The 27,261-nt window shown below is 44.5% G+C and overlaps 1 protein-coding gene across 3 annotated transcripts in view; it reads left to right on the forward strand.

Moving 5' to 3' along the window:
* The window catches only part of ppp2r3a (protein phosphatase 2, regulatory subunit B'', alpha), a 414,183-nt gene that overhangs the window by 358,098 nt on the left and 28,824 nt on the right, over positions 1-27,261 (forward strand). For all 3 annotated transcript variants that reach the window (XM_078563604.1, XM_078563605.1, XM_078563606.1), the window contains 2 exons: positions 10,688-10,762; positions 21,910-21,996. In XM_078563604.1, coding sequence (XP_078419730.1) covers positions 10,688-10,762; positions 21,910-21,996 — 162 coding nt within the window. The remainder of the gene's footprint in view (positions 1-10,687; positions 10,763-21,909; positions 21,997-27,261) is intronic.

Genomic DNA, 27,261 nt, shown 5'->3' on the forward strand with positions numbered 1-27,261 from the left:
ACATTAATCATGGGTGACTTTAATCTTCGTGTAGATTGGGAAAATCAAATTGGCAGTGGTAGCCATGAGCAAGAATTCATAGAGTGTTTTCCGGACAGTTTCCTAGAACAATAGTAAGATCCAACCAGGGATCGGGCTATTTTGGATCTGGTAATGTGTAATGAGGCAGGTTTAATAAATGATCTCAGAGTAAAAGATCTCTTAGGAAACAGTGACCATAACATGGTTGAATTTAGCATTCAGTGTGAGAGTGAGAAACTTGGGTCGGAAACAACTGTGCTAAATTTAAATCAGGGTAATTACAATGGAATGAGGGGAGAGTTGGCTGGAGTGGGCTGGGAAAGGAGTTTAGCAGAAAAGATGGTTGATGAACAATGGCAGACGTTTAAGAAAATAGTTCATGACTCACAACAAAGATATATCCCAGTAAGGAAGAAGGATTCTAGGAAGGGGATAAACGAACTATGGTTAACCAAGTAAGTTAAGGATAGAATCAAATTGAAAGGAAAAACATACAATGTGGCAAAGATTAGTGGTAAGCCAGAGGATTGGGAAAGCTTTAAAAACCACTGAAAGGTGACCCAAAAAATAGTAGAGGGAGAAAATAAACTTTGAGGGTAAACTAGCAAGTAATATAAAAACAGATAGTAAGAGCTTCTTTAAATATATAAAAAGGGAGGGAGAGGCCAAAGTGAACATAGGCCCCTTAGAGAACGAGGCTGGGTAAATAATAATGGGGAACCAGGAAATGGCAGAGGAGTTGAATAAATACTTTGTATCAGTCTTCATGGTAGAAGACACTAATAGCATTCCAAAAATACTAAATAATCAAGGGGCAAAAGGAGGGGGGAGGAAATAAATACATTATCACTAAAGAAAAAGTACTAGAGAAACTAATGGGGCTAAAGACCGATAAGTGCTCTGGACTTGATGGGGTTGCATCCTAGGAAATTTAAGGAAGGAACTACACAGATAGTGGATGCACTGGTAGTAATCTCCCAAGAATCCTTAGATTTTGGAAAAGTCCCAGAAAATTGGAAAACTGCCCTTATTCAAAAAGAGAGGGAGACAAAAGACAGGTAACCAGAGGCCAGTTAGCTTAACATCCATCATTGGGAAAATGTCAGAGTCTATTATAAAGGATGTAATTGCAGAGCATTTAGAAATGCATAATATAATCAAGCAGAGTTAGCATGGCTTCATGAAGGGGAAATCATGCCGGACAAATTTATTAGAATTCTTTGAGGAAGTAACAAGCAGGATAGGTAAAGGGGAACCAGTAGATGTAACATATTTGGATTTCCAAAAGGCATTTGATAAGGTACCTGACATAAGGCAACTTAATAAGACAAGAGCCCATAGTGTTGTATCTTAGCATGGATAGAGGATTGGCTAACTAATAGAAGACAGAGAGTTGGAATAAGGGGGGCATTTTCAGGATGGCAACCTGTAACTAGTGGAGCACCACAGGCATCAGTGCGGGGGCCACAATTATTTACAATATATATTAATGACTTAGATAAGGGAAGTTAATGTACTATCGCCAACTTTGCGGATGACTCAAAAATAAGTGGGAAGGCAAGTGGTGAGGATGACACAAAGAATCTACAGAGGGATATAGACAGGTTAAGTGAGTGGGCAAAAACTTGGCAGATGGAATATAATGTGGGAAAATATGAGGTTATGCACTTTGGCAAGAAGAATAAAGGAGCTGAATATTATTTAAATGGAGAAAGACTGCAGAAAGCCGTAGCACAGAGGGATTTGAGAGTCGTCATGCGAACAACAAAGGTAATTTAGCAGGTAATAGGGAAGGCAAAAGGAATGTTGGTCTTTATTTCAAAGGGAATGGAGTATAAAAATTGGGACGTCTTGCTAAAACTATGCAAGGCACTACTTAGACCACACCTAGAATAAGGTGAACAGTTTTGGTCCCCTAATCTAAGGACAGGTATGCTGGCATTGGAGGCAGTTCAGAGAAGGTTCACAAGGGGCAGCATTTTCCCCCCGTCAGGGGGGTTGTGCAGGTGCGGGCACGGGCAGGTGGGTTCCCGATTGGCGCCCCCAGTTGGGGGTGCGCCGCCATTTTATGTGGGCAGGCCAGTTAAGGCCTGCCCAGCGTGATGTCTGCTTGGAAAGCGCTGAGCACTACCTGTGCGGGCCGGGGGGAGGGATTCCCTGAGCTGGGAGTGCGCTCTTTTGCGCATGCGTGTGAAAGAGCGCACAGATCTCCCTGAGGCAAAGTGCCGCCTCAGGGAGATCGATTGAAGTTATAAAAATTTTTAAAGGTTAGGAAAAATTTTCCTGACATGTCCCTTCATGTTACACTGTCACATGAGCTGGGACATGTCCATTACTTTTATTTAAAAATATTCCGAAAATTTTAAATCCCTCATGAAACCTCATTCCGCCCATGGATGAGGTTTCATGCTTTTTCAGAAGGCCGCCTGGGCTCTTTGCCTGCCCGCCAACCTTAAGGTTGGACAGGCAGGTCCATTAATCATTTCAATTACTTTTTTAATGGCCTTAATAGGCCGATGACAGGTTGACGGGTGCGCAGCTGAGTTGGCTGCGTGCCCGCCAAACTGAAAATCTAAATGACACGGGGAAATGTCGGGACATACGCTCAACGTCACCCCGCGTTATTTTACGCATCGACGAGTGGGCTCCGCCCCCACTCGCCGACCAGAAAAAGCTGCCCTGGGTTGATCCTGAGAATGGAGGGGTTTTCTTATGAGGAGAGGTTGAGTAGGTTGGGCCTGTACTCACTGGAGTTTAGAAAAATGAGAGGCTACCTTATTGAAACATATAAGATTCTCAGGGAGCTTGACAGGGTAGATGCTGAGAGGTTGTTTCCCCTTGTGGGAGAGGCTAGGACCAGACAGCATAATCCCAGAGTATGGGGTTGCCAATTTAAGGCAGATGAGGAGGAATTTCTTCTCTGAGGGTCGTGAATCTGTGGAATTCTTTACCGCAGAGGGCTGTAGAGGCTGGGTCATTAGGTATATACAAGACTGAGATAGACAGATTTTTAATCAGTAAGGGAATCAAGGGTTATGGGAAAAGGCAGGAAAGTGGAGTTGAGGATTATCAGATCAGCCATGATCTCATTGAATGGCAGAGCAGACTCGATGGGTTGAATGGTCTGCTTCTGCTCCTATGTCTTATTGTCTTATATGCATGTAACAAAGCCTCATTTTTTATTGTTGCCTCCTTCAGATAGCTAGATAGCTTTTTCCGTGTTTGCCATGCACAATCCCACTGGAAGCATTGCACCCATTCAAGCTGCAATTTATAACTCAACTTCATGTCACATAGATTTTAATATAGTTTCTCACCCTGCTAACAAAACTCATCTTCAACAAACGTGCTTTTTTACCAAACACATTGAATAAACTGCAAGATGAACTGGATATTGCTGCATGTGTTCTTGAAACTTAAACATCTGAACAACAATTCCTCCACCTACAGGATAAGCTGGCTTACAACCAGAGGGAGTAGGGCCAACTGCAGAAAAGCTACAAAATGTTATGTCCTTAGCTGCCTTTGAAGAGGCATGTTGGACATCATGGAGGGTTGACAACACAGAGTGAGTTGGGTAGACTGAAACCTGAGGTCTCCAAAATGAGCACCATCCTGCTTTTGCTTTGCCCTTTCCCTCTACTCACCCACTAACTCTTACGTGGGCATAATCCCAAAAACAACATTATCGCTGTTTCTAAGCATGTCTTGCACATTATAACGTGTGTCACTCCTCTGTGTTTGTAGCTGAACAACAACAACCAGCTAACAGTTCCAAAAGCACAGGGAGACCAGCAGATCACAGCACCTGACATTATTGGAAACTGTTGTAAGCACTAACGCAGCTACATCCACCCCGGAGGATTCAAATAATGAGTTTGAGAGAGCTTGTGAGGGCACGCAAGTGCTGGTGACTTTGGAGAAAAAAGCCAACTCACTTCCTCCCTCAGCCAACCAGGTGTGGATTCTAGTTATTAATCTATGCAAAAAAATCTCCTTCAGTCCAGCTATTGTTGTAGATTGTGGTGAAGTCCACCAATTTTACTAGACTGCAGTCTTACTGTAGAATCCTTAGAAACTATGACTATTAGTAGCGGAGGCCTTTGTAATACAGTTTCTAATCACAGCGGGGCAATCTCTCAAGAATGCATACACTGTTACAGTATGAGTTGTAGTCTGATGCGTAACAGGTTGTCTCAGCTGGTTGCGCTGGTAATAAAGAAAGTATTCGCATTGATGTAGCACTTTTATCACCTCAGAACATCCCAAAGCGCTTCACATCTCATTAGTTACTTTTGAACATGACAGCCAATTTACACACAGCAAGGACCTACAAACCACAGTGATCAGGTAATCAGTTTTGTTGATTGATAGTAAGTTCAGGCCAGTATACCAGGAGGCCTGCCCTGCTTTTCTTCTAATATTGCCTTGTTTGCATTCACCTGCCCAGAGAGACAGAGGCAGAGTTTAATATTCCACCTGAATGGCAGCACCTTCAACAATGTAGCACTGAACTGAAGTGTCAGTTTTAGAATTGGAATTTAGAGTTAGAATTCTTTCCCCCCACACCAGTGATGGCACCAAAAGGTTTTCCAATGGTAAAGCAGCGGCCCCACTCCTACCCCCACTCACACCCACCATCTCACGTGGCTGGAAGAAGACCTGGGCATACAGAAGGATGCCAGAAGAGTCAGAGAAATGCTCTTTGCCCACCTGCCAGCGCTCATATCTTTGCTAAATGTGAAAACTGTAATGATATGAAATTCTTCCACCTGTTGAAGCACAGATTGCTGCACAAGGTTTTTCCTTGTAGTTTATTGAGCTATCCGACCCTCACTATTCCACTCGAAAGTTTCTTTTATGTTAAGTGACACAGGCTGATTTTTTTTATGTTTTGGTTTCTCTGACAATTTTTTTCCTCCTTCATAATTTTACTTTGCTAAAACTTGCCTGCTTCCCTCCCCCAACACCACCATCCCCCCCACCTGTTAAATATGTTGCAAAACATTTACGAGTAAGTTATTAAGCATGTCAACTTGAGAATGGTGTTTCTGATGTCTTGTACAAATGTGACTAGATATCCATCAATTGGCATGGCGTCGGAGCTAGAAATATGCAACTGTTACAGTCAGACATGTGATTGACTGCTAATGCTAGCAGACCATTATCACTGGCTCTAGGGTGCTCTAATGTAGTTAAGCAAATGGTCTTTTATAAGTAGTCCTTCAATAGGGCTTTAGCTGCAGCGACAGACAACAGATCATCTTCCACAATGTTGCTGTGAAGTGTGTTAAATAAAACTCTGCGGACTGGTAGAATTTTCCACTGATCATGTTACAGCACATTGCAAAGAGGAGGCTGTTCAGCTTTTGCTGGAACTAGAATAAAACATTCACAATTACCAAAATATTTATTACATTCCAGTCCCCAATCCCTATATTGTTGTATCATGTGTTAATGACAGAAACATTAAATAAAGAGGAAAAGTTGCTGTGATTAAAATGGAAATTGAGACCCAACATAGTTAAGTATAAAATTAGGATGTTGGCACTGAATTTTGTCTGAATCTGAATAATTCACGTTGGGTTAAATTCACATCAGTTAATTGTCCTGAATTTGCTCACTTTAGATTTCAGATGACACCTGCTGGTCAGTTTAGGCAAGTGCAACCTCAGGATATTTCTTTCCTCTTGCCTTCCTTTTTCCAGGGACTTGTTGGCCGTGTCTTATTTCCGAGTTGAAGGACGCGCTTATCCTAGGCCTGTGCCACCAATACTCTAAACCTCAGTACTGAGGCAAGCAAGAGCTGTGCATTCCAGAATTTCCCTCTGAGCCATTGCTGTGCAGCCCCTGGGATCACTAGCACAATTCTCAACAACAACATACCTGAGATCAAGAGGTCACAGGGGAATTATGATATGAGTCCATGTTCTGTTATTTCTTGTCACAATAAAGGGTCATTGTTTTTTCATGCCAGCTTGCTATCTTTAGCTTCAGGATTTTATCACAGTCCTTGTAGTCTGTTTAAGGGTACAGTAGTAAAGTGGTTACGTTACTGAATTAGTAATCCAGAGGGCTGGACTACTGACCTAGAGGTGCACGTTCAAATCCCACAACGGCAGCTGGAGGAATTACATTTAGTTAATTAAATAAATCCAGAGTTTAAAAAAAAGTAGCATCAGTAATAGTGACCATTAAAACTACAAAATTGTCATGATCACACTGAGGACATCCTCTATCATGTTGTGTGACCCTATCACTATACTAAATGGGATAGGTTCAGACCATATCTAGCAGCACAGGAGGTGCTGTGGGCTATCAACAGCAGCAGAATTATATTTCACTGCAATCTGTACCATCAAAGCCCTGCATATCCCTCATTCTGCCTGTACCACTAAGCCAAGGGGCCAACCTATGTTCAATGAGACAAAAACAAAAACTGCTGGAAAAACTCAGCAGGTCTGACAGCATCTGTGGAGAGAAAGAGTTAACGTTTCGAGCCCAGATGACTCTTCTTCAGAACTTCACAGATGCTGTCAGACTTGCTGAGTTTTTCCAGCAATTTTTGTCTTTGTTTCAGATTTCCAGCATCTGCAGTATTTTGCTTTTATCTATCTTCAATGAGGATGTTGAAAAAGAGCACATCAGAAGCAGCACCAGGTATACCTATAAAAGAGGTGCCAACTTAGTGATGCTACAACATCGGACTATGTGCATTCTACAGACAGAGCTAAGTGATCCCACAGGCAACAGACCAGATCAAAGCTCTGCAGTCCTGTCACATCTAGTCGTGAATGACGGTGCACATTCAAACGACTAACATGAGGTGGAGGCTCCATAAGCATCCCCATTCATTAATGGTGGAGCCCAGCACATCAGTGCAAAAGGCAAGGCTGATGCATTTGCATTTTCATCTAAAAGTGCGAAGTGGATGATCCATCTCAGCTTCCTCCTGGGGGTGACTCTCCACTGGCTGGAGTCATACCTAGTACAAAGAAAGCTGGCTGTGGTTGTTGAAAGCCAGTCACTTCAGGCCCACAACATCGCTGTGGGAGTTTTCTTTTTATTCATTCATGGGATGTGGGCGTTGCGAGCTTGGCCAGCACTTATTGCCCATCCTTAATTGCCCTTGAGAAGGTAGAGGTGAGCTGTCTTCTTGAACTGCTACAGCCCATGTGGTGTAGGTACACTCAAAGTGCTGCTAGGGAGAGAGTTCCAGGATTTTTCCCTAGCAACAGTGAAGGAACGCGATACAGTTCCAAGTCAGGATGGTGTGTGGCTGGGAGGGGAACTTCCAGGTGGTGGCGTCCCCATGTGCCTGCTGCCCTTGTCCTTCTAGATGGTAGTGGTCATGGGTTTGGGAAGTGCTGTCTAAGGTGGCTTAGTGAGTTCATCTAGTAGATGGTACACACTGCTGCCACTGTGTGTCAGTGGTGGAGGGACTGAGCATTTGTGGATAGGGTGCCAATTAAGCGGGCTGCATTGTCCTTGGTGGTGTCAAGCTTCTTGAGTGTTGTTGGAGCTGCAGTCATCCAAAAAAGTGGAGAGTATTTCATCACACTCCTGACTCGTGTCTTGTAGATGGTAAGCAGGCTTTGGGGAGTTGGGACGTGAGTTACTCGTCACAGGATTCCTAGCCTCTGATCTGCTCTTGTAGCCACAGTATTGATATGGCTAGTGCAGTTCAGTTTCAGGTCAATGGTAACCCCCAGGATGGGGGATTCAGTGATGGTAATGTCATTGAATGTCAAGAGGCGATAGTTAGATTCTCTCTTGTTGGGGATGGTCATTGCCTGGCACTTGTGTGGCACGAATGTTACTTGCCACTTGTCAGCCGAAACCTGGATATTGTCCGGGTCTTGCTGCATTTGTACATGGCCTGCTCCAATATCTGAGGAGTCGCAAATAGTGCTGAACATTGTACAATCATCAGCGAACATCCCCACATCTGACTTTATGATGGAAGGAAGTTCATTGATGAGGCAGCTGAAGATGGTTGGGCATAGTTCTTTGGCATAGTGCCCTAGGCCCAAACATCTTCAACTACTTCATTGGTGACCTCTCATCCATCACAAGGTCAGAAATGGGGATGTTTGCTGATGATTGCACAGTGTTCAGTTCCACTTCACAACTCCACAGATAATGAAGTAGCCCCCTACTTACATGCAGCAAAAGCTGAACAACATTCAAGTTTGGGCTGAATAGGGGAAGTAACATTTGTACTAGACAATGACCATCTCCAATAAGAGAATGTCTAACCATTATCTCCTTGACATTCAATCACGACCATGGCTGAGTTCCCTATCATCAACATCTTAGGGATGTTGGTCCTAATTGGACCAGCCATATAAATACAGTGGCTACAAGAGCAGGTGGCATCAAGGCAGGGAATTTGCAGCAAGTAGCTCACTTCCTGAGTCCCCAAAGTCTTTCCGCCATCTACAAGCACAAGTCAGGAGTGGGATGGAATACTCTCCACCTGCCTGGATGAGTGCAGCTCCAATAGCGCTCACAAGCTTGATACCATCCATGACAAACCAGCCCACTTGATTGGCACCCTAACCACCACCTTAAACATTCACTCCATTCACCACCAGCACACAGTCACAGTATTGTATACCATCTACAGGTGCTCTGCAGCAATTCACCAAGGCTCCTTCGACAGCACCTTACAACTCTGCAACCTCCAAGCTCTAAAATGATGAAGGCAGCAAGTCACATGGGAATGCTACCAGCTTTAAGCTCCCTCCAACTCATACACCATCCTGGCTCTGAACTATATCTCTGTTCTTTCATTGGCAGTAGGTCAAAATCCCAGAACTTCCTACCTAGCAGAATGGTGGGAATACCTACAATAGATGAACTGCAGCAGTTCAAGAAAGTGGTTCACCACCACCTTCTCAAGGACAAGTAGGATGGAAACAATGTTGGCCTTGCTTGAGACCCTGACATCTTATGAACAAATAAAAATAAAGTTGTGCTGAAAAAGCTGTCAGAATATAACACAATCCAAGATTTCATTTGTCATAGTAGGGCATTCAGAAACATATCTGGATCTGAAGGCAAATTTTGGATTCACCCATGAGTGTCAATCTGATAACCTAATACAAGCGCTTTAAGAGTGATGTAAAGGAACTAATCAAGTTGATATTTCCTGCTCTGCACTCAAGATGAACCCCAGCCAGGATCCTCAAAATTGGGTCCCAGATTTCAATAATTTAGACGAGCTACCTCACTTCTCACACCCAGACAAACAGCTGTTATATTTGAAAAAATTAATATCGGGCCCTTAACTCACCAGCAGTGACCTGATGGTATTTCCCTCAATGTAGGCCGCAGGATTTTGCGCATCAAAGTTGGTTCCTTTTCCACCCAGAAAATAGGTGCATCAAGGTCCAATTTCTACACAATGTCTCCTTGCAGACTCGTTAACTAAAATCAAAGAATGTTAGAAATTCCAGTTTGGGGTTTAGTGGGGGGGGGCGGGGGTGGTTTTGCAGGGGTGGAGGTGCAGGGTGGTGGGGGCAGCAAATGATCCCAGCAGGAGCTATGGGGGAGTTGGAGGACTGGTGCACCTTAGGGTGGAACTCAATTCCCCTGTGTTTCTACCCCATGTATCTTCTCCACTTAATTTTACTCCCACAAAAAAACAGGAATAAACCACTCCTGTTATATCCAAGGAGAACACCAATGGGCTTCCCAAGCAATCTTCCACCTGGCTCAGCCCTGTTAGGACAAGTGAAAACTAGTTTTCTCTTCCATGCAAACACAACATAGAGATATATGCGGTTCAGCGTGTACCGAGGAATGGTAAAGTGAAGTAGAAACAAACAAAGGGTGAATGCCAAAGAACTCCCAATCTCCTTAGCATGAATTCAGAAAGTTTGTGCTTCTCTGTACATGTCACCAGGAGCAATTTTGTAATTTCATCTGCTGTTCTAATCATCTGTAGGATCTGATCAATGAAACTTAATTCACCCGATCTTACAGCAATAAAATATTCATTTCTGAGATTCACGCGTACAAAACTCAACAAGAACATCTCAAAGTCTCTTCCCTAGCTGTGAAATGCTGCAGTGAATTTTGTACAAGTTCACTTGTTTATGCTCCTCTTTCTATCACTTCTCTCTCAATTAAGGAAGTGCTTTCTGTTCCACAGCAATCTGCTTTTTCATTTGAACATGGCGTCAGATCTGATTGAAGATTTTTTTGAAGGGTTCAATAGGGTGGAAAAAGAGAAATTATCCTTTCTGGTGGGGAAGTTCAAGAACAAAGGGACATAACCTTAAAATTATAGCCAGGTTATTCAGGAGTGAAATCAGGAAGCAGTTTTTCACACAAATGGTAATATCTGGAACCCTTGTGCCCACATTTTGGTGTTTAGTTAATTGGAGCTTTCAAAACTGAGGTCAATGGATTTTTGTTGATTAAAGGCATCAAGAGATAAGGATCAATGGCAGGTAAATGGATTCAAGGTGCAGGCCGGCCATGGTAGAGTGAGCTCAAGTAACTGAATGGTAGACTCCTGCTCCTTCTGTCCCTATGTTGTGATTCCATGACCTGGGGTCTTTACCTACACAATGCTGAGTGAAGGCAATGTTGATTTTGCCAGATGGTCGATATCCAGGCATTAAGGTTAACTCCATGTTTTAAATGTCTTACCCAGGATATCGTGGATACACATCCAGGTCTAACGTTTTTGAAGGATGCGCCAGAATTCCATTCACGATACATTACCACGGTAAGATCAGGTTGGATATGCTGCACTTCAAAAACATGGGTTTCAAGCTGGGGCCCCTGAACCCAAGGGAAGTCCCTGAGGGAATCTACGTCCCCAAGGTCGACATCTGCCTCTCTGACAACTGTTTTCTCTACGTTTTTAATTTATTTCAGTTGCTGTAGGCAATAAAAATAGTTTTCTGCAATGATAATATTTTGGTATCTTTGGATATTAGACATTGACCTTTAGAAGCTAGGTTCCCAAGAGTGTGTCAGTATTTGCAGGGAGTTTCCCCATAAAAGTTTGAGAACTGTTGTTTTTTAGAATCTCATACCAGAACTTATTGCTGTGAAATAGTTCCTGCATGCTGAAGTATGGTCTGATTATTAATTTTTAATTGTATTGCCACTTCACAATATAGTGAGTCTATTCTTTGGAAACAGTCTGAAAGAAGCCTTTCATGCCATTGCTCATAAAGATTTGAAAGGAATATTAGTGATTCAGTGGGGAGCTTTTAGAGGAATAATCTACTCCAAGTCCTTTAATGCTGTGTGGTCACAATGTATTAAATGGTACTGCCCTGGTTATTCAATTGTGCTGTTTTACACAATGGTTAAAGTAAGTTTGCATCACATCATGGCCCTTGTTTGCAAACTTGGTAAAAATGCTTTTATCATGATGTTGTTACTTTTAAAAGTGAACAAAGAAACTTCTTTCTGTGAAATCTGCAGAAAATTTTACAAGATCAGCCTCAAGTCCCTGGATAACACGATTGGAACACGACCAGAGTTTTGACCCTTTCATGTCTAAAAAGAGATCGACTTTATGGGTTGATATAATTCACCCTTCCAATGTGTGCTCTCCAAAGGGATGGTCATTTTAATTTAAAAAGCTATAATGTATTTTCTTTTGGTTCACACGTTACCTTGAGGCTAAATTTAGTCTTTCATTGTGGATCTAAAGGCACCAAGTGGGTACAAATTCAATCCCCAACTCCACAGAGATCCCAGTTTTCACTGTAGAACAGTCTTTATCCGGCTGCACTCACACACCTCCTAGTAACTAATCAAAGGTAGTACTGGTGAGAGCAGCCTGCCCACATTAGGCCTTTGGGAATGAGAGATCATAGAATGGTCACAGCATAGGACAGTCGGCCCGTCAAGCCTTTGCAGGCTCTCTGCAAAAGCACTCTAGCTAGTCCAACACCCCCACCCTTCCCACATAGCCCTGCAATTCTTCCCCTTCCTGTACTGTCTATTTCCCTTTTGAAAGGCTTGAATGTATCGACTAGATGCTACCCAGGCCACGGTGACAGACGAGGAAACTCTGTCACTAGAAGGGTTCAAAATTGATAAGAAGGAAGTGTTGATTAGACTGTCAGTACTTAAAGTTAACAAGGCACCGGGATCAGATGAGATGCATCCAAGGACATTGAAGGAAGTGAGAGTAAAAATTGCAGGGGCACCGGCCATAATCTTTCAGTCTTCCCTAGACTCAGGGGAGGTGCCAGAGGACTGGAGGATTGCAAACATTACGCCCTTGTTCAAAAAAGGTTGCAAGGATAAGCCCAGCAATTACAGACCAGTCAGTTTAACTTCAGTGGTGGGCAAGATTCTAGAAACAATTATTTGGGATAGAATTAGTAGTCATATGAAAAAATATGGGTTGATAAGGAAGAGCCAGCATGGATTTCTAAAGGGGGAATCGTGTTTAACTAACTTGCTGGAGTTTTTTGAAGAGGTAACAGAAAAGGTCGATAACAGTAATGCTGTTGATGTGGTGTACATGAACTTTGAAAAGGCATTTGACACAGTGCCACACAACAGACTTGTGGGAAAAATTATTGCTCATGGAATAAAAGGGACAGTAGCACTGTGAATACAAAATTGGCTGAAAAATAGGAAGCAGAGAGTAATGGTCAATGGATGTTTTTTGGGCTGGAGGAAGGTTTGTAATGGAGTTCTGCAGGGGTCGGTACTGGGACCCTTGTTTTTCCTGATAGATAGAGTCATAGAGGTCTACAGCACAGAGAAAGGCCCTTCGGTCCATCGAGTCTGCGCCGGTCAAACAAGTACCTAACTATTCCAATCCCATTTTCCAGCACTAGGCCCATAGCCTTGTATGCCATGGCATTGCAAATGCACATCCAAATACTACTTAAATGTTATGAGGGTTTCTGCCTCTATCACCCTTTCAGGCAGTGAGTTCCAGATTCCCACCACTCTCTGGGTGAAAAAAATTCTTCCTCACATCCCCTCTAAACCTCCTGCCCCTTACTTTAAATCTATGCCCCCTGGTTATTGATCCCTCCACCAAGGGGAAAAGTTCCTTCCTGTCTACCTTATCTATGCGCCTCATAATTTTATACACCTCAATCATTTCCCCTCTCAATCTCCTCTGCTCCAGGGAAAATAACTCCAGTCTATCCAATCTCTCCTCATAACTAAAACTCTCCAGCCCAGGCAACATCCTGGTAAATCTCCTCTGCACTCTCTCTAGTGCAATCACATTCTTCCTATAATGCGGATTCCAGAACTGCACACAATACTCTAGCTGCAGCCTAACCAGCATTTTATACAGTTCCAGTATAACCTTCCTGCTCTTATATTCTATGCCTCAGTTAATAAAGGCAAGTATCGCAAATGCCTTCTTAACCACCTTATCTAGTTGTCCCACTATCTTAAGGGACCAGTGGACATGCACACGAAGGCCCCTCTGATCCTTGGTACTTCCCAGGGTCCTACCATTCATCGTGTATTCCCGTGCCTTGTTTGTCCTGCCCAAGTGCATCACCTTACACTTATCCAGATTAAATTCCATTTGCCACTGATCAGCCCATCTGACCAGCCGTCTATATCCTCCTGTAATCTAAAGCTATCCTCCTCACTATTTACCACCCCACCAATTTTCGTGTCATCCGCAAACTTACTGATCAACCCTCCTACATTCAAGTCTAAATCATTTATATATATCACAAACGGCAAGGGACCCAACACCAATCCCTGTGGAACGCCACTCGACACAGGCATCCAGTCACAAAAACACCCCTGGACCATCACTCTGCTTCCTGCCACTCAGCCCAATTCTGGACCCAATTTGCCAAATTACCTTGGATCCTGTGGGCTCTTACCTTTGTTATCAGTTTCCCTTGCGGGACCTTATCAAAAACCTTGCTGAAGTCCAAGTAGACTACGTAAAATGCATTGCCCTCATTTACACACCTGGTCACCTCTTCAAAAAATTCAATCAAATTGGTCAGACATGATGCCCACTTAACAAAACCATGCTGACTGTCCTTGATTAATCCCTGCTTCTCCAAGTGTAGATTAATTCTGTTCCTCAGAGTTGCTTCCAATAGTTTCCCCACCACTGAGGTTAGACTGACTGGCCTGTAGTTCTCTGGTTTATCCCTTCCTCCCTTCTTGAATAACGGTACCACATTGGCTGTCCTCCAGTCCTCTGGCACCTCTCTTGTGGCCAGAGAGGTATTGAAAATTATTGCCAGCGCCCCTGCTATCTCCTCCCTTGCCTCACTCAACAGCCTGGGATACATTTCATCCGGGCCTGGCGATTTATCTACTTTTGAGCCTGCCAGACCACTTAGAACCTCCTCCCTTTCTATGCTAATTTCTTTAATTACATCACAGTCCTTCTGCCTGATTTCCATACCCACGTTGTCCCTCTCACTTGTGAACACTGACACAAAGTATTCATTTAGAACCCTACCTACGTCTTCCAGCTCCACACACAAATTACCACTATGGTCCTTAATCGGCCCTACTCTTTCCCTAGTTATCCTCTCACTCTTAAAGTACTTGTAAAATAACTTTAGATTGTCCTTTATTTTACCTGCCAATGTTTTTTCATGCCCCCTTTTTGCTCTAATTTCCTTTTTAAGCTCCCCCCTACACATTCTATACTCCTCTAGGGCTTCCACTGTTTTGAGCCCTCGGTATCTGCCATAAGCCTCACTTTTTCTCTTTATCCAATCCTGTATATCCCTCGACATCCAGGGTTCCCTGGATTTGTTGGTCCCACCCTTTATCTTTACTAGAATATGTTGGCCCTGTACTCTCCCTATTTCCTTCTTGTATGAGTCCCACTGCTTTGATGCAGATTTACCTAAAAGTAGCTGCTCCCAGTCCACTCTGGCCAAATCATATCTGATCTTATTAAAATCGGCCTTCCCCCAGTTTAGAACTCTGATTTCTGGCCCATCCTTGTCCTTTTCCATAACAACCTTGAATCTAATGGAGTTATGATCACTATCTGCAAAATGCTCCCCCACTGATACATCTACCACTTGCCCGGCTTCATTCCCTCTAATTAAGTCTAGGACTGCCCCCTCTCTTGTAGGACCTTCTAAGTACTGGCTTAAAAAGCTCTCCTGGATGCATTTTAAGAATTCTGCTCTAAACCTATCACACTATGACGAATCCAGTTAATGTTGGGGAAGTTGAAATCCCCCAATGACTACTCTTATTATTTTTACACTTCTCCAAAATTTGCCTACATATCTGCTCTTCTATTTCTCTCTGACTGTTTGGGGGCCTATAGTAGACTCCCAGCAATGTGATTGCTCCTTTTTTGTTTTTAAGTTCTACCCATATGGCTTCATTTGAGGAGCCTTCTAAGATGTCATCCCTCCTTACTGCTGTAATTGATTCCTTGATCAATATTGCGATACACCCTCTTCTTTTACCTCCTTCCCTGTCTCACCTGAAGACCCTATATCCTGGAATATTGAGCTGGTAGATCTAGATCTTGATGTGCAGGGGACAATTTCAAAGTTTGCGGATGATACGAAGCTTGAGAGTGTTGTGAACTGCAAGGAGGACGGTGTGGAACTTCAAGAGGACATAGACAAGTTGGTGGAGTGGGCAGATAGGTGGCAGATGAAGTTGAATGCGAAGAAGTGTGAGGTGATGCATTTTAGTAGGAAGAACATGGACAGACAATATAAGATATGGGGTGAAATTTTGAAGGGAGTGCAGGAGCAGGAAGACTTGGTGTATATGTGCATAGATCATTGAAGGTGGCAGGGCAGGTGGAGAGAACAGTTAATAAAGCATATAGTGTCCCCTAGGCTCTATTAATAGGGGCATAGAGTACAAGAGCAGGGAGGTTAAGCTGAATTTATATAAAATCCTCGTTAGACCTCAGCTGGAATATTATGTATAGTTTTGAGCACCATTTTATAGGAAGGATGTGAACACATTGGAGAGAGTGCAGAAGAGGTTCACAACAATGGTCCCAGGGATGAGAAACTTCAGCTATGAGGATAGATTGGAGAAGTTGGGACTGTTTTCCTTGGAGAGGAGAAGCCTGAGAGGAGACTTGATAGAGGTTTTCAAAATCATGAGTAGATGGGGAAAAGCTTTTCCCACTCATAAAAGGATCAAGAACGAGAGGGCACAGATTTAAAGTGATTTGCAAAAGAAGCAAATGTGACGTGAGAAAAAACTTTTTCACACAACGAGTGGCTCAGGTCTGGAATGCACTGCCTGGAAGTGTGGTGGAGGCAGGTTCAATCGAGGGCATTAGATGATTATTTAAATAGAAACAAGGTGAAGGGGTACAGGGAAAAGGCAGGGCAATGGCACTAGGTCATAATGCTCATTTGAAGACCTGGTGCAGACACAGTGGGCCTCCTTCTGTGCCGTTAAGATTCTGTGATTCTGGCTTCCACCACCCTTTCAGGCATTGCATTCCAGATCATGACCACTCACTGCGTAAGGTAGTTTTTCTTCATGTCACCTTTGATCCATTTGCCAATCACCTTAACTTTGTTTCCCCTGATTCTCAACCCTTCCAGCAAAGGCCCAAAAATAGATTTTATATTTTAAGCAAACTCAGCAAGTTAACACAATACCCTGGACACTGGAATTCCAAATGGCTTTTCTCCAGCTTCAGTTTTGTAAACAGCAGACTCATGCATAAATGCTGGAGGCTTCATTAAGGCTATTTCACACACTCCCGTTAGATCTTACAGGCCTTCTCCTGACACATAGCCTTTAATCCTCCTTTATATATGTTTCTCTCTTTTTAATATGTTAGTTCTATCGCTCCATATGTCTTTGAAGCTGTATCTCCCTCATAATATAGAATCTTTCATGTTGTCACTATATATTGTCAATAACCTTTGGGAAAAATAAACAAATTCCTTAGCTTTGCTTGCCTGGCTAGTTGTAAACAGACTGGGATCCCTTTGAAATCCAAATATCCCTTCATTTATTTAAAAATGCAAATTCCCTTTACACCTTGTATGCTAAGCCAGCATCCATGTTTACTCATTAGCATGTCAAACACCTAGTTTCCTTTTGATGATTTAAACTTGCAGCCTACTTGACTCCTAATGTAATTAAATCACACACAGATCCAGCTATACTTACCCCCATAAACCTACTTTACAATAAACCAGAAAAATATTCTGAAAAAAATGTTAGTTTCATGACACTAGTGTTTTATAGAGATTGATCGGGTGTGTGCACCAGCAAGAGGAGAGAAAATAGAAGATGCATATCCATAATAGGCATTTACAGTCAAAGATAAATACTACAGTCGAGCAAAGTACAGTGTTGATTATTGTTACACAGAAACTGGGTCACATTATTTGGTAGAGTGCGATAACCAATGTAATTTTTCTCTACCACTGTTCTGATTATTTTCCATGACATTTTTCTCTCACATTCTAAATCGGGGAAATATTTGGTATTGCCTTGTGTACATTGGTATTCGAAGATTTATCCTGCAGGTTTGTGACATATTGTTTAAACTAACATTGTTCCTAAGTAGTCTATCCTTCCAAGATCCTCTGAAGGTTAGAAATTAAACTTTATCCAAGTCCCTGCCTAACATAAATAATATTCCTTTGTTGAGCTGTGCGTTCGTTCTGCATTCAGTCTCTGTCTGTAACTTTCAGCCAGATGACTACAACTGATGAATGCGGGTCACATTAATGGCATTCTGTGGCATTAACTCAAGTGTAACTATTTATGAATTGGCATTGCCAAACCTTACTTCCCCTACTCTTTAACTTAGCTACTACACAGTGCCATTGCAGCGTAACATTTGAAGTGAATAACTTTGCAAGCTTGCGGGCGGGGTGAAAGGTTGCTGACATATTTCAGTTTGACTCCTGTAGGTGATGAGGATATTACTGGACAGAAGAGTCAAACACAAGCTTCAGTCACAGTCCAGTGTGGGCCTGGGTCAACCTGTAGTTTATTTGAGGATACCCTCCATCGTGTTGTGTGGCACTACTACCGTGCTAAATGGGTTAGATTTCAAACAAATCTAGCAGCTCAAGACTGGGCATCCATGAGGCGCTGTGGGCCATCAGCAGCAGCAGAATTGTACTCAAACACAATCTGTAACCTCATGGCCCAGCATATCCCCCATTCTACCATTACCATCAAGCCAGGGGATCAATCCTGGTTCAACGAAGAGTGCGGGAGGGCATGCCAGGAGCAGCAACAGGCATACCTAAAAATGAGGAGTCAACCTGGTGAAGCTCTAACACAAGACTACTTCCGTGCCTAACAGCATAAGCAGGAAGTGATAGACAGGGCCAAGCGATCCCACAATCGATGGATCAGATCTTTTTTCTTTTATTCATTCATGGGATGTGGGCTTCACAGGCTGGGCCAGCATTTATTGCCCATCCCAGGTTGCCCTTGAGAAGGTGGTGGTGAGCTGCCTTCTTGAACCACTGCAGTCCATATGGTGTAGGTGCATCCACAATGCTGTTAGGAAGGGAGTTCCAGGATTTTGACCCAGCGACAGTGAAGGAACAGTGATATATTTCCAAGTCAGGATGGTGAGTGACTTGGAGGGGAACTTCCAGGTGGTGGTGTTCCCATCCATCTGCTACCCTTGTCCTTCTACGCGTTAGTGGTCATGGGTTTGGAAGGTGCTGTCTAAGGAGCCTTGGTGAACTCCTACAGTGCATCTCCTGTGCTGGTACTGTGCGTCGGTGATAGAGGGAGTGAATGTTTGTGGATGTCGTGCCAATCAAGCGGACTGCTTTGTCCTGGACGTTGTCCAGCTTCTTCAGTGTTGTAGGGCCTGCACTCATCCAGGCAATTGGGGAGTATTCCATCACACTCCTGACTTGTGCCTTGTATTGGACAGGATTTGGGGAGTCAGGAGGCGAGTTACTCTTCGCACAATTCCTAGCCTCTGACCTGCTGTTTTAGCCACTGTATTTATATGGCTAGTTCAGTTCAGTTTCTGGTCAATGGTAACCCCCAGGATGTTGATAGCGGGGGATTCAGTGATGGTAATGCCATTGAACATCAAGGGACGATGGTTGGATTCTCTCTTGTTGGAGATGGTCATTGCCTGACACTTGTGTGGAGCAAATGTTACTTGCCACGTGTCAGCCCAGGTGGATATTGTCCAGGTCTTGCTGCATTTGGACATGGACTGCTTCAGTATCTGAGGAGTCGCGAACAGCAAACAACCCCACTTCTGACCTCATGATGGAAGGAAGGTCATTGATGAAGCAGCTGAAGACGGTTGGGCCATTTAGGCTCTGCAGTCCTGCCACATCCAGTCGTGAATAGTGGTGGACAATCAAACAACCCACTGGAGGAGGAGGCTCCACAAATATTCCCATCCTCAATGATGGAGGAGCCCAGCACAGCAGTGCAAAAGATAAGGCTGAAGCATTTGCTATAATCTTCAGTCAGAAGTGCCGAGTGGATGATCCATCTCGACCTCCTCTGGAGGCGCCCAGCATCACAGATGTCAGTCTTCAGCCAATTTGATTTACTCCACATGATATCAAAAAACAACTGAAGGCACTGGTTACTGCAAAGGCTATGGGCCCTGACAATATTCTGGCAATAGTATTGAAGACTTGTGCTCCAGAACTTGCTGCGCCCCTAGCCAAGCTGTTCCAGTACGGCTACAACACTGGCATCTACCAGGCTACGTGGAAAATTGCTCTGTATGTCCTGTACACAAAAAGCAGGACAAATCCAACCTGGCCAATTACCGTCCCATCAGTCTACTCTCAATCATCAGCAAAGTGATGGAAGGGATCATCAACAGTGCTATCAAACGGCACTTGCTTAGCAATAACCTACTCACTGATGCCCAGTTTGGGTTCTGCCAGGTCCATACGGCTCCTGACCTCATTACAGCCTTGCTTCAAACATGGAGAAAAGAGCTGAACTCCCGAGATGAGATGAGAGTGACTGCCCTTGACATCAAGGCAGCATTTGACCGAGTGTGGCATCAAGGAGCCCTAGCAAAACTGGAGTCAATGGGAATCAGGGGGGAAACTGTCCGCTGGTTGGAGTCACACTTAGCACAAAAGAAGATGGTTGTGGTTGTTGGAGGTCAGTCATCTCAGCTCCAGGACATCACTGCAGGAGTTCCTCAGGGTAGTGTCCTCGGCTCAACCATCTTCAGCTGCTTCATCAATGACCTTCCTTCCATCATAAGGTCAGAAGTGGGGATGTTCGCTGATGATTGCACAATGTTAGCACCATTCGCGGCTCCTCAGATACTGAAGCAGTCTATGTCCAGGCTTGGGCTAACAAGTGGTAAGTAACATTCATGCCACAGAAGTGTCAGGCAATGACCATCTCCAACAAGAGAGAACCAACCTTCACCCTTGATGTTCAATGGCATTACCATCACTGAATCCCCCGCTATTAACATCCTGGGGGTTACCATTGACCAGAAACTGAACTAGACTAGCCATATAAATACTATGGCTACAACAGCAGGTCAGAGGCTAGGAATCGTGCGACGGGTAACTCACCTCCTGACTCCCCAAAGTCTGTCCACCATCTGCAAGGCACAAGTCAGGAGTGTGATGGAATACTACCCACTTGCCTGGATGAATGCAACTCCAAAAACACTCAAGAAGCTTGACACCGTCGAAGTCAAAGCAGTCCGCTTGATTGGCACCCCATCCACAAACATTCACTTCCTCTACCTTCACAGTAGCAGCAGTGTGCACCATCTACAAGGTGCACTGCAGGAATTCACCAAGGCTCCTTAGACAGCACCTTCCAAACCCAGGACCACTACCATCTAGAAGGACAAGGGGAGCAGATAGATGGGAACACCACCACCTGGAAGTTCCCCTCCAAGTCACTCACCACCCTGACTTGGAAACATATCGTTGTCAAAATCCTGGAACTCCCTTCCTAACAGCACTGTGGGTGTACCTACACCCCAGGGACTGCAGCGGTTCAAGAAGGCAACTCACCACCACCTTCTCAAGGGCACCTAGGGATGGGCAATAAATGCTGGCCCAGCCACATCCCGCAAATGAATTTTTAAAAAAATTCATAGTTGGGGTTTGATTTCTCCTATGCCTTTTTTTAACCTTATATTTAAATGGTATATAGTGAAATAGTTTCCCACCTGTTGGTTATAGATGGAAGTTGCTATTGGCATGTTTCTACTTGCCCCCTTTCAAGTATGCCAGTCATAAGGAATTGACCACAACAGCTTGGGTCGCCAATATTCCTTGACCTGATTTCTCCTCTCTCTCCCTTGGTTGCCTTTATAATGACAAGACTAATTAAAAGTTGCTTCTTTACCCATTGTATTAGTTTCCCTCAAATGCCATGGATGCATCCCAATATCCCATAAAATGTAATGAAATCCACCTCAGTGACACAACACACCAACCCCAATAATGGAAGGTGGGGAAGGATTTTGAGATCCCAGAATCAAAAAAAATCAAATTCACATGACTATCTTCAAAAAAGAAAAGAGCTGACAACAGTAACCACTTGTGTATGCATGAGTAAGTACAAAGGGTTTCCAAATTAACATGTCATGGAAAGAGTGAGAGCGCTCCAAGGTGATCTCTATCCTATGACTCTCCTTATTAGGTAGGTAGTTTGTCATTCATTTCCTTGATTGTGAATAATGTTAATCCCTTTGTTTGTTAACAAGTCATAGTGAGGTGATTTAAAATAGAATGGTAATTTCTCCTTGGAGGCCAGGCATATTGAATGACGCTTGAGGCTGGCAAGACCATGCTGTCAATTTTATAGGATGTCTGTCTATAAACTGCAGCATGTAACTCTGCTGCCAATTTTCCCTTTCCCTTATCTCCTGGTAATAGGGAATGTCTGATTTGTATACACTTCTGTAATGAGGGTTATTTATGGTTTGCCTACTGTTTACTTCCATAGGTCATACAGAGAATATTCTACACAGTCAACAGATCCTGGTCTGGCAAGATAACTCTGACAGAGCTGAGGAAGAGCAACTTCCTGCAAGTATGTAAATCTTCCACCAGAGGCTACAGAAATAGGTCAATATTTATCGCAATTTTTGTCAGACTGGGCAATATGCTATCAGTGGCATGGTTATGAATGAATAGTTAGACATATAGAATTCTACAAATGTACTTAAGGAGTACATGGTTAAGAAGATGTAGCAATACATTTTCTTCCACAAGATACTTCCAATAACTTTAGCAAATTCTTTAAATTAAAAAAGTGGCCATTTACTACATTAGCTCCAATCCTTCCACTGGCTAGATACAATTGCCCAATCATGGGCCCTACCGCATTTATCCAAGCATGCCAGCAAAGTGACTTAAACCTTGTCAAATAAAATAAATTCATGAAGACAAAACCCCAATGGTAATTCCACTATTAAATTCTAATATTACAATTTACCTAGTTACATTTTGACAGTGCAATGGCTCCAACAACATACAGCTTTTGATCCTCTATGTCCAGATTTGTCCTTTTGACTTTCCATCCTATTCATAACTAGATATATAGGTCATGAAGAAAATTTTCCTCAATGTTAAGTTCCCTTTTGCTACTTCTGAGTGGTCACAATTAGAAATATTATACTGTTCCATGCTAACAAAGTCATTAGCTACAGAAATCAGCATTGGACAAATATCTTTATTGTCCATATGAGTGTGGGATTATTGGCCTGGATTTTTCCTATGGCGGGCGAGCTGGGCAGGGGCAGGCGCGGAGCTGATCTCTGTCCGCGATCGGCTGCGTGCCGCCATTTTACGCAGGCAGGCCAATTAAGGCCTGCCCAGTGCAATGCGTGGCCAGTAGCGCTCAGCGTTATCCGTCTGGGTTGGGGGGGGAGGGAGAGTTGGGCCTGCACTCTTTTGCGCATGCGCGTGAAAGAGCACAGAAATCTCCCTAAGACACAGAGCTGCCTCAGGGAAATTGAATAGATAATGAAAGAGTTTAGTAAATGATGTGAAAATTTATTTAAACATGCCCCCTCATGTGACAGTATCACATGAGTTGGGGCATGTTTGTAAAGGTGGGAAAATTAATTTATTGATTTTATAAAAGCTTCAGGAAACCTCGTCCTACCCGTGGATGAGGTTTCCTGAAAAACACGAAGACTGCTTGGGCTTTTCGGCTGCCTGCCAGCCTTAAGGTTGGACAGGCAGCGTTCTTAACTAGTTTAATTACTTTCTTAATGACCTTAATAGGCCATTGAAATTTTGGCGCGCGCACAGCCGACTCCGGCGTGTGCCCACCAAATAAAATCTCGCGATGGTGCACAATGACATCAGGACACATGCCCGATATCATCGCGCGTCATTTTACGTGTGGGCGTGTTGGGCCCGACCTCACACGCTGACCAGAAGATTCGGCCCATTGAGTTTAAAGATCTTGATGCAGTCTAACATTTCAAATTCCAATTGAAAACATGTTGGGTAAGATTCTGCTGGAACCGGGCATCTCATAGCAAGTCCCATTAATCAAACTTGTTCCCAGAGTTTTCTGTTTTAAAATTTTTTCCCACTGCTGGAAGTGTGAGCTGATGACAGAGGCAACAGGACACCTGGAATCTTGATGAACACTGTAGACAGAATCTTATCAGGCATGTAGAGGTGGCTTTGAAGGCAGGAAGACAGAGATTTTCAGAAAATCTCGCATGAGGGCAGCTCCCTGATGAGTTCCCACCTCCGAGCAATCTTGCCACAGGTGGGGTCTGCATGGCGCTGATTGCCTGCCTGGCAGAGGTCGGTAGCTAATTATCAGCAATTAAGCGCCCACTTAATGGCAAATTGATGATGTTGTCGGAATCTTGGTACCAGCGGACTGGGCCCCAACCCAGGCGAATGCCTGGAGGTGGCCTCCTGGTGGCAGGCCGGAGCCAGTGAGGCCCCTTTAATCAGCAACCTCCCCACCGACCCCACCAACCCCACAACCTCCAAAGCCCCAAGTGCGAGAGGACTAGAGAGGAGGCCACAGGTCATCCTGTGGAAAGGATCCCACTCCACACTGATGGCCTGGCAGTTGAGGCTACACTTACTTATGCCAAGTTTTCAAATCATCAAGGGCATCTGCAGGTGAAGCCCACCCGCCATCCCTAATTGGACAGGGCTCCCAGTGGTGGTCAGTTAATTGGCTGTCTCCAGGATGATGGGCGGACCTCAGGGCCATCAGGATCAGGTCCCAGCTATATTCCTGGCCTGCATTTAAAGACTAAGGTGGTAAGATTCTGGCCTTTTATTTCCTTAACCAATTAAGTTTAAGGATTGAGAAATAAACAAAGGAAAGATTGAAAAGGAGAGTGAATTTAGGAATGACATTTAGAAAATCATAATACAATCAGGCAGAGTCAACATGGTTTGAAGTGGAAATCGCTTTGACAAATTTATTAGAGCTCTTTCAAGATGCAACAACAGGATGAATAATGCATACCCGTAGATGTAGTGTATTTGGATTTCCAAAAGGCATTTGATAAGGCCTCATAAAAAGTTACTGCACAAGAGCTATGATGTTGGGGGCGATATATATAATTAACATGGATAGAGGATTGGTTAACGAACAGGAAACAGATTCAGGATAAGTGGGTCATTTTCAGGTTGGCAACCTGTAACTAGTGGAGTGCCACAGGGATCAGTGCTGAGGCCTCAACTATTTATGATATATATCAATGACTTGGACAAAGGGACCAACTTTATTGTAGCCACATTTGCTGCCGCTACAAAGATAGGAAAACAAGTTTTGAGGAGGATGCAAATTATTGGGAGGAGGGGGGGAATGGCTCGCCCCTGCCCAACCCCCCTCCCCCCCAACAACCCACATCCCCAAGCAATCAAAGTCAGCGTGGAGCTGGCCCGCTCCATGCCAGCCTGCCCCTCAGCCAAAATGCGCTGTGGGTGGACTAAACAAGGGCTGAGTGGCTGCACACTCCTGCCCGACTGCCCACACCAAATATTTTATGGCATGGGCAGCATATTTTCAGGGTCAATTGGCTTGGTAACGTGCCTAATTGACCCTTGATTACCTATTTAAATATGGCGGGCGGTCTGCTGATTTCAGCACCCGCCCACCCACCCCTCCGTTTTATGGAGGTGAGCTCGGGGGTGGCTGGGAAGGTGGGTACCTGCCCTATTTTACGTGCCCCCTCACCAAAAACATGCCCGGTGGGGGCATTTAAAATGCAGCCCACAAAATCTACAAACGGATATTTAAACATTAAGTGAGTGGGCAAAAGAATTGGCAGATGGAGTATAATGCAGGAAAACGTGAGGTTGTTCACTTTGGCAGGAATAATAGAAAAGCAGAATATTGGGCCTGAACTTCAGCGGAGTGGCAATCAGAGTCAGATCGTCACTCCGCTCCCACTTTCTTACTGGAAATCTTCTCAAACCTGTCTCGCCCAACCTTCCGACTCAGACCAGGGGAGAACCGTGCAGGGCAGCACGCTCCTGAGGGCTTCAGTCAAGCGCTGCAAAATCAGATGGAAGGCGGCCAAGCCCCCTTTTTTAGGGAACCAGCTGCTGGCTTAAAAGGTCCGGCCACTTTCAAGCCAGGGAAAAGGTCGGTTTGTCAGATAAGTGGTTAGATTTTGGCAGAGGGGGAGGTAATCAGACAGTTGAGGAAGGGGAAACAAAAATAAAAATACCTGGAAAAACTCAGCAGGTCTGACAGCATCTGTGGAGAGGAACACAGTTAACATTTCGAGTCCGTATGACTCTTCATCAGAACTAAGGAAATATAGAAATGGGATCGGAAAAGTCGTGGAAGGGGATTGGACAGTCAGGGGTTGTCGGGGGGCGCTGACAATCGGGGCGGAGGGATCAGACAGCTGAGATGGAGGGGATTGGACAGTCAGGGGTGGGGGTGCTGGCAGTCGGAGGGAGGGGAAATTGGACAGCCAGGGTTGGAGGTTGGGGGTGGGGTTAGACAGTCAGAGGGGGATCAGGCAGTCGGGAGGGGGATTGGACAGCCAGTGGGGGTGGGCGGGTCGAGCACTCAGGGTTGGGAGGAGTTGGACAGTCAGTGGGTGGGGGACAGGTCAGGTCATGCATGGGAGAAGGTAGTCGGGGATTTGGGGGAGTCCCCAGGGGGTTTTGGGGTTGGGAGGAGTCCCATGATGTGGGAGTGGGGAGCGGGTCGAGGGTCTCGTGGGGAGAGGGGCCACATTTTACGACCCCCGGGCGGGTGCGTGCCCAATCCGAACGCATATGAAATAGCACGAGATGACCTCGGGCCAGCGTCTCAACGTCATCGCGCACTCACTTGCCGGGCACACATGGCAGTTGGAAGGGCGCCTGCCAACAATTAAACAGGCAATTAAGCGCATTAATAATGCAATTAACAACAATTTTACATGGCCCGTCCACATTTACTGTTGGCAGATGGGCCAATCGGCCATGCCGCATTCACATTTTTGAGTAAACCTCGATCCAGACCAGGATGAAATCTCTGTGGAGAAAAGAAAAGAGGTATCTGGGGATTTTTTTTTGTGAAGTACGCTTTCAGGTGTTTGATTGTTCTGTTTGGACATATTTTGCAGCATTTTTGTCATTTTGTTTATTCTGTGGAGGTCTGCAGCTCCCTGAGGCAGCTGTCTTCCTTCAGGGAGCTCACTAGAAGCGCTCACCCGCGCCCTTGGTTAGGATGGTGCCCGCCCTCTTCTCTCAGTGTGCATTTCTCACTGGACAGCCGTTAATTAACCAGCCAGCGTGAAATCGCAGTCGGGGGCCGATTGCAGCCGGAGGCCCATTTCCCGTCTGCTTCTGGGCCTGCCGATCGCACACGCCTGACGAACAAAAAATTCAGGCCCATGACTCGAGTGGGGTGGGAGACCCTGTGGGTTCTGGGGCTGGGTGGAATCCAGTGGGAGGTTGGGGGGAATCCTGGGGGCGGGAGTCCTGTGGGGGGAGTAGGAGTCCCAGATGCTAGAAGTGCTTTTAATCTTTCTAACCTTTTCTGCGTAACTATTGATGTAACATAGTTGGAGCCATCCGAGGTTTGCGATTTAAATCGCTTTTTCGGATGGTTCCCAGTGCAGGGCAATTTCCCATCAGAAGTTTACACTTCCCGGGCAATTGCCGTGCAATCCTTACCTGGGAACATCTGGGGCAGGTTCCCCAGTACATCTTTGAGGTACCCCCCCCAGTTACACTGACCTGGATCTTGGAAGTTACGGCCCAATATTTAAATGGAGAGAGATTGTGAAATTCTGAGGTATAGAGGGATCTGGGTGTCCTGGTACATGAATCACAAAAAGTTAATATGCAGGTACAGCAAGTA

Source organism: Cetorhinus maximus, chromosome 19, assembly GCF_964194155.1.
Source record: "Cetorhinus maximus chromosome 19, sCetMax3.hap1.1, whole genome shotgun sequence".
NCBI lineage: Eukaryota > Metazoa > Chordata > Chondrichthyes > Lamniformes > Cetorhinidae > Cetorhinus > Cetorhinus maximus.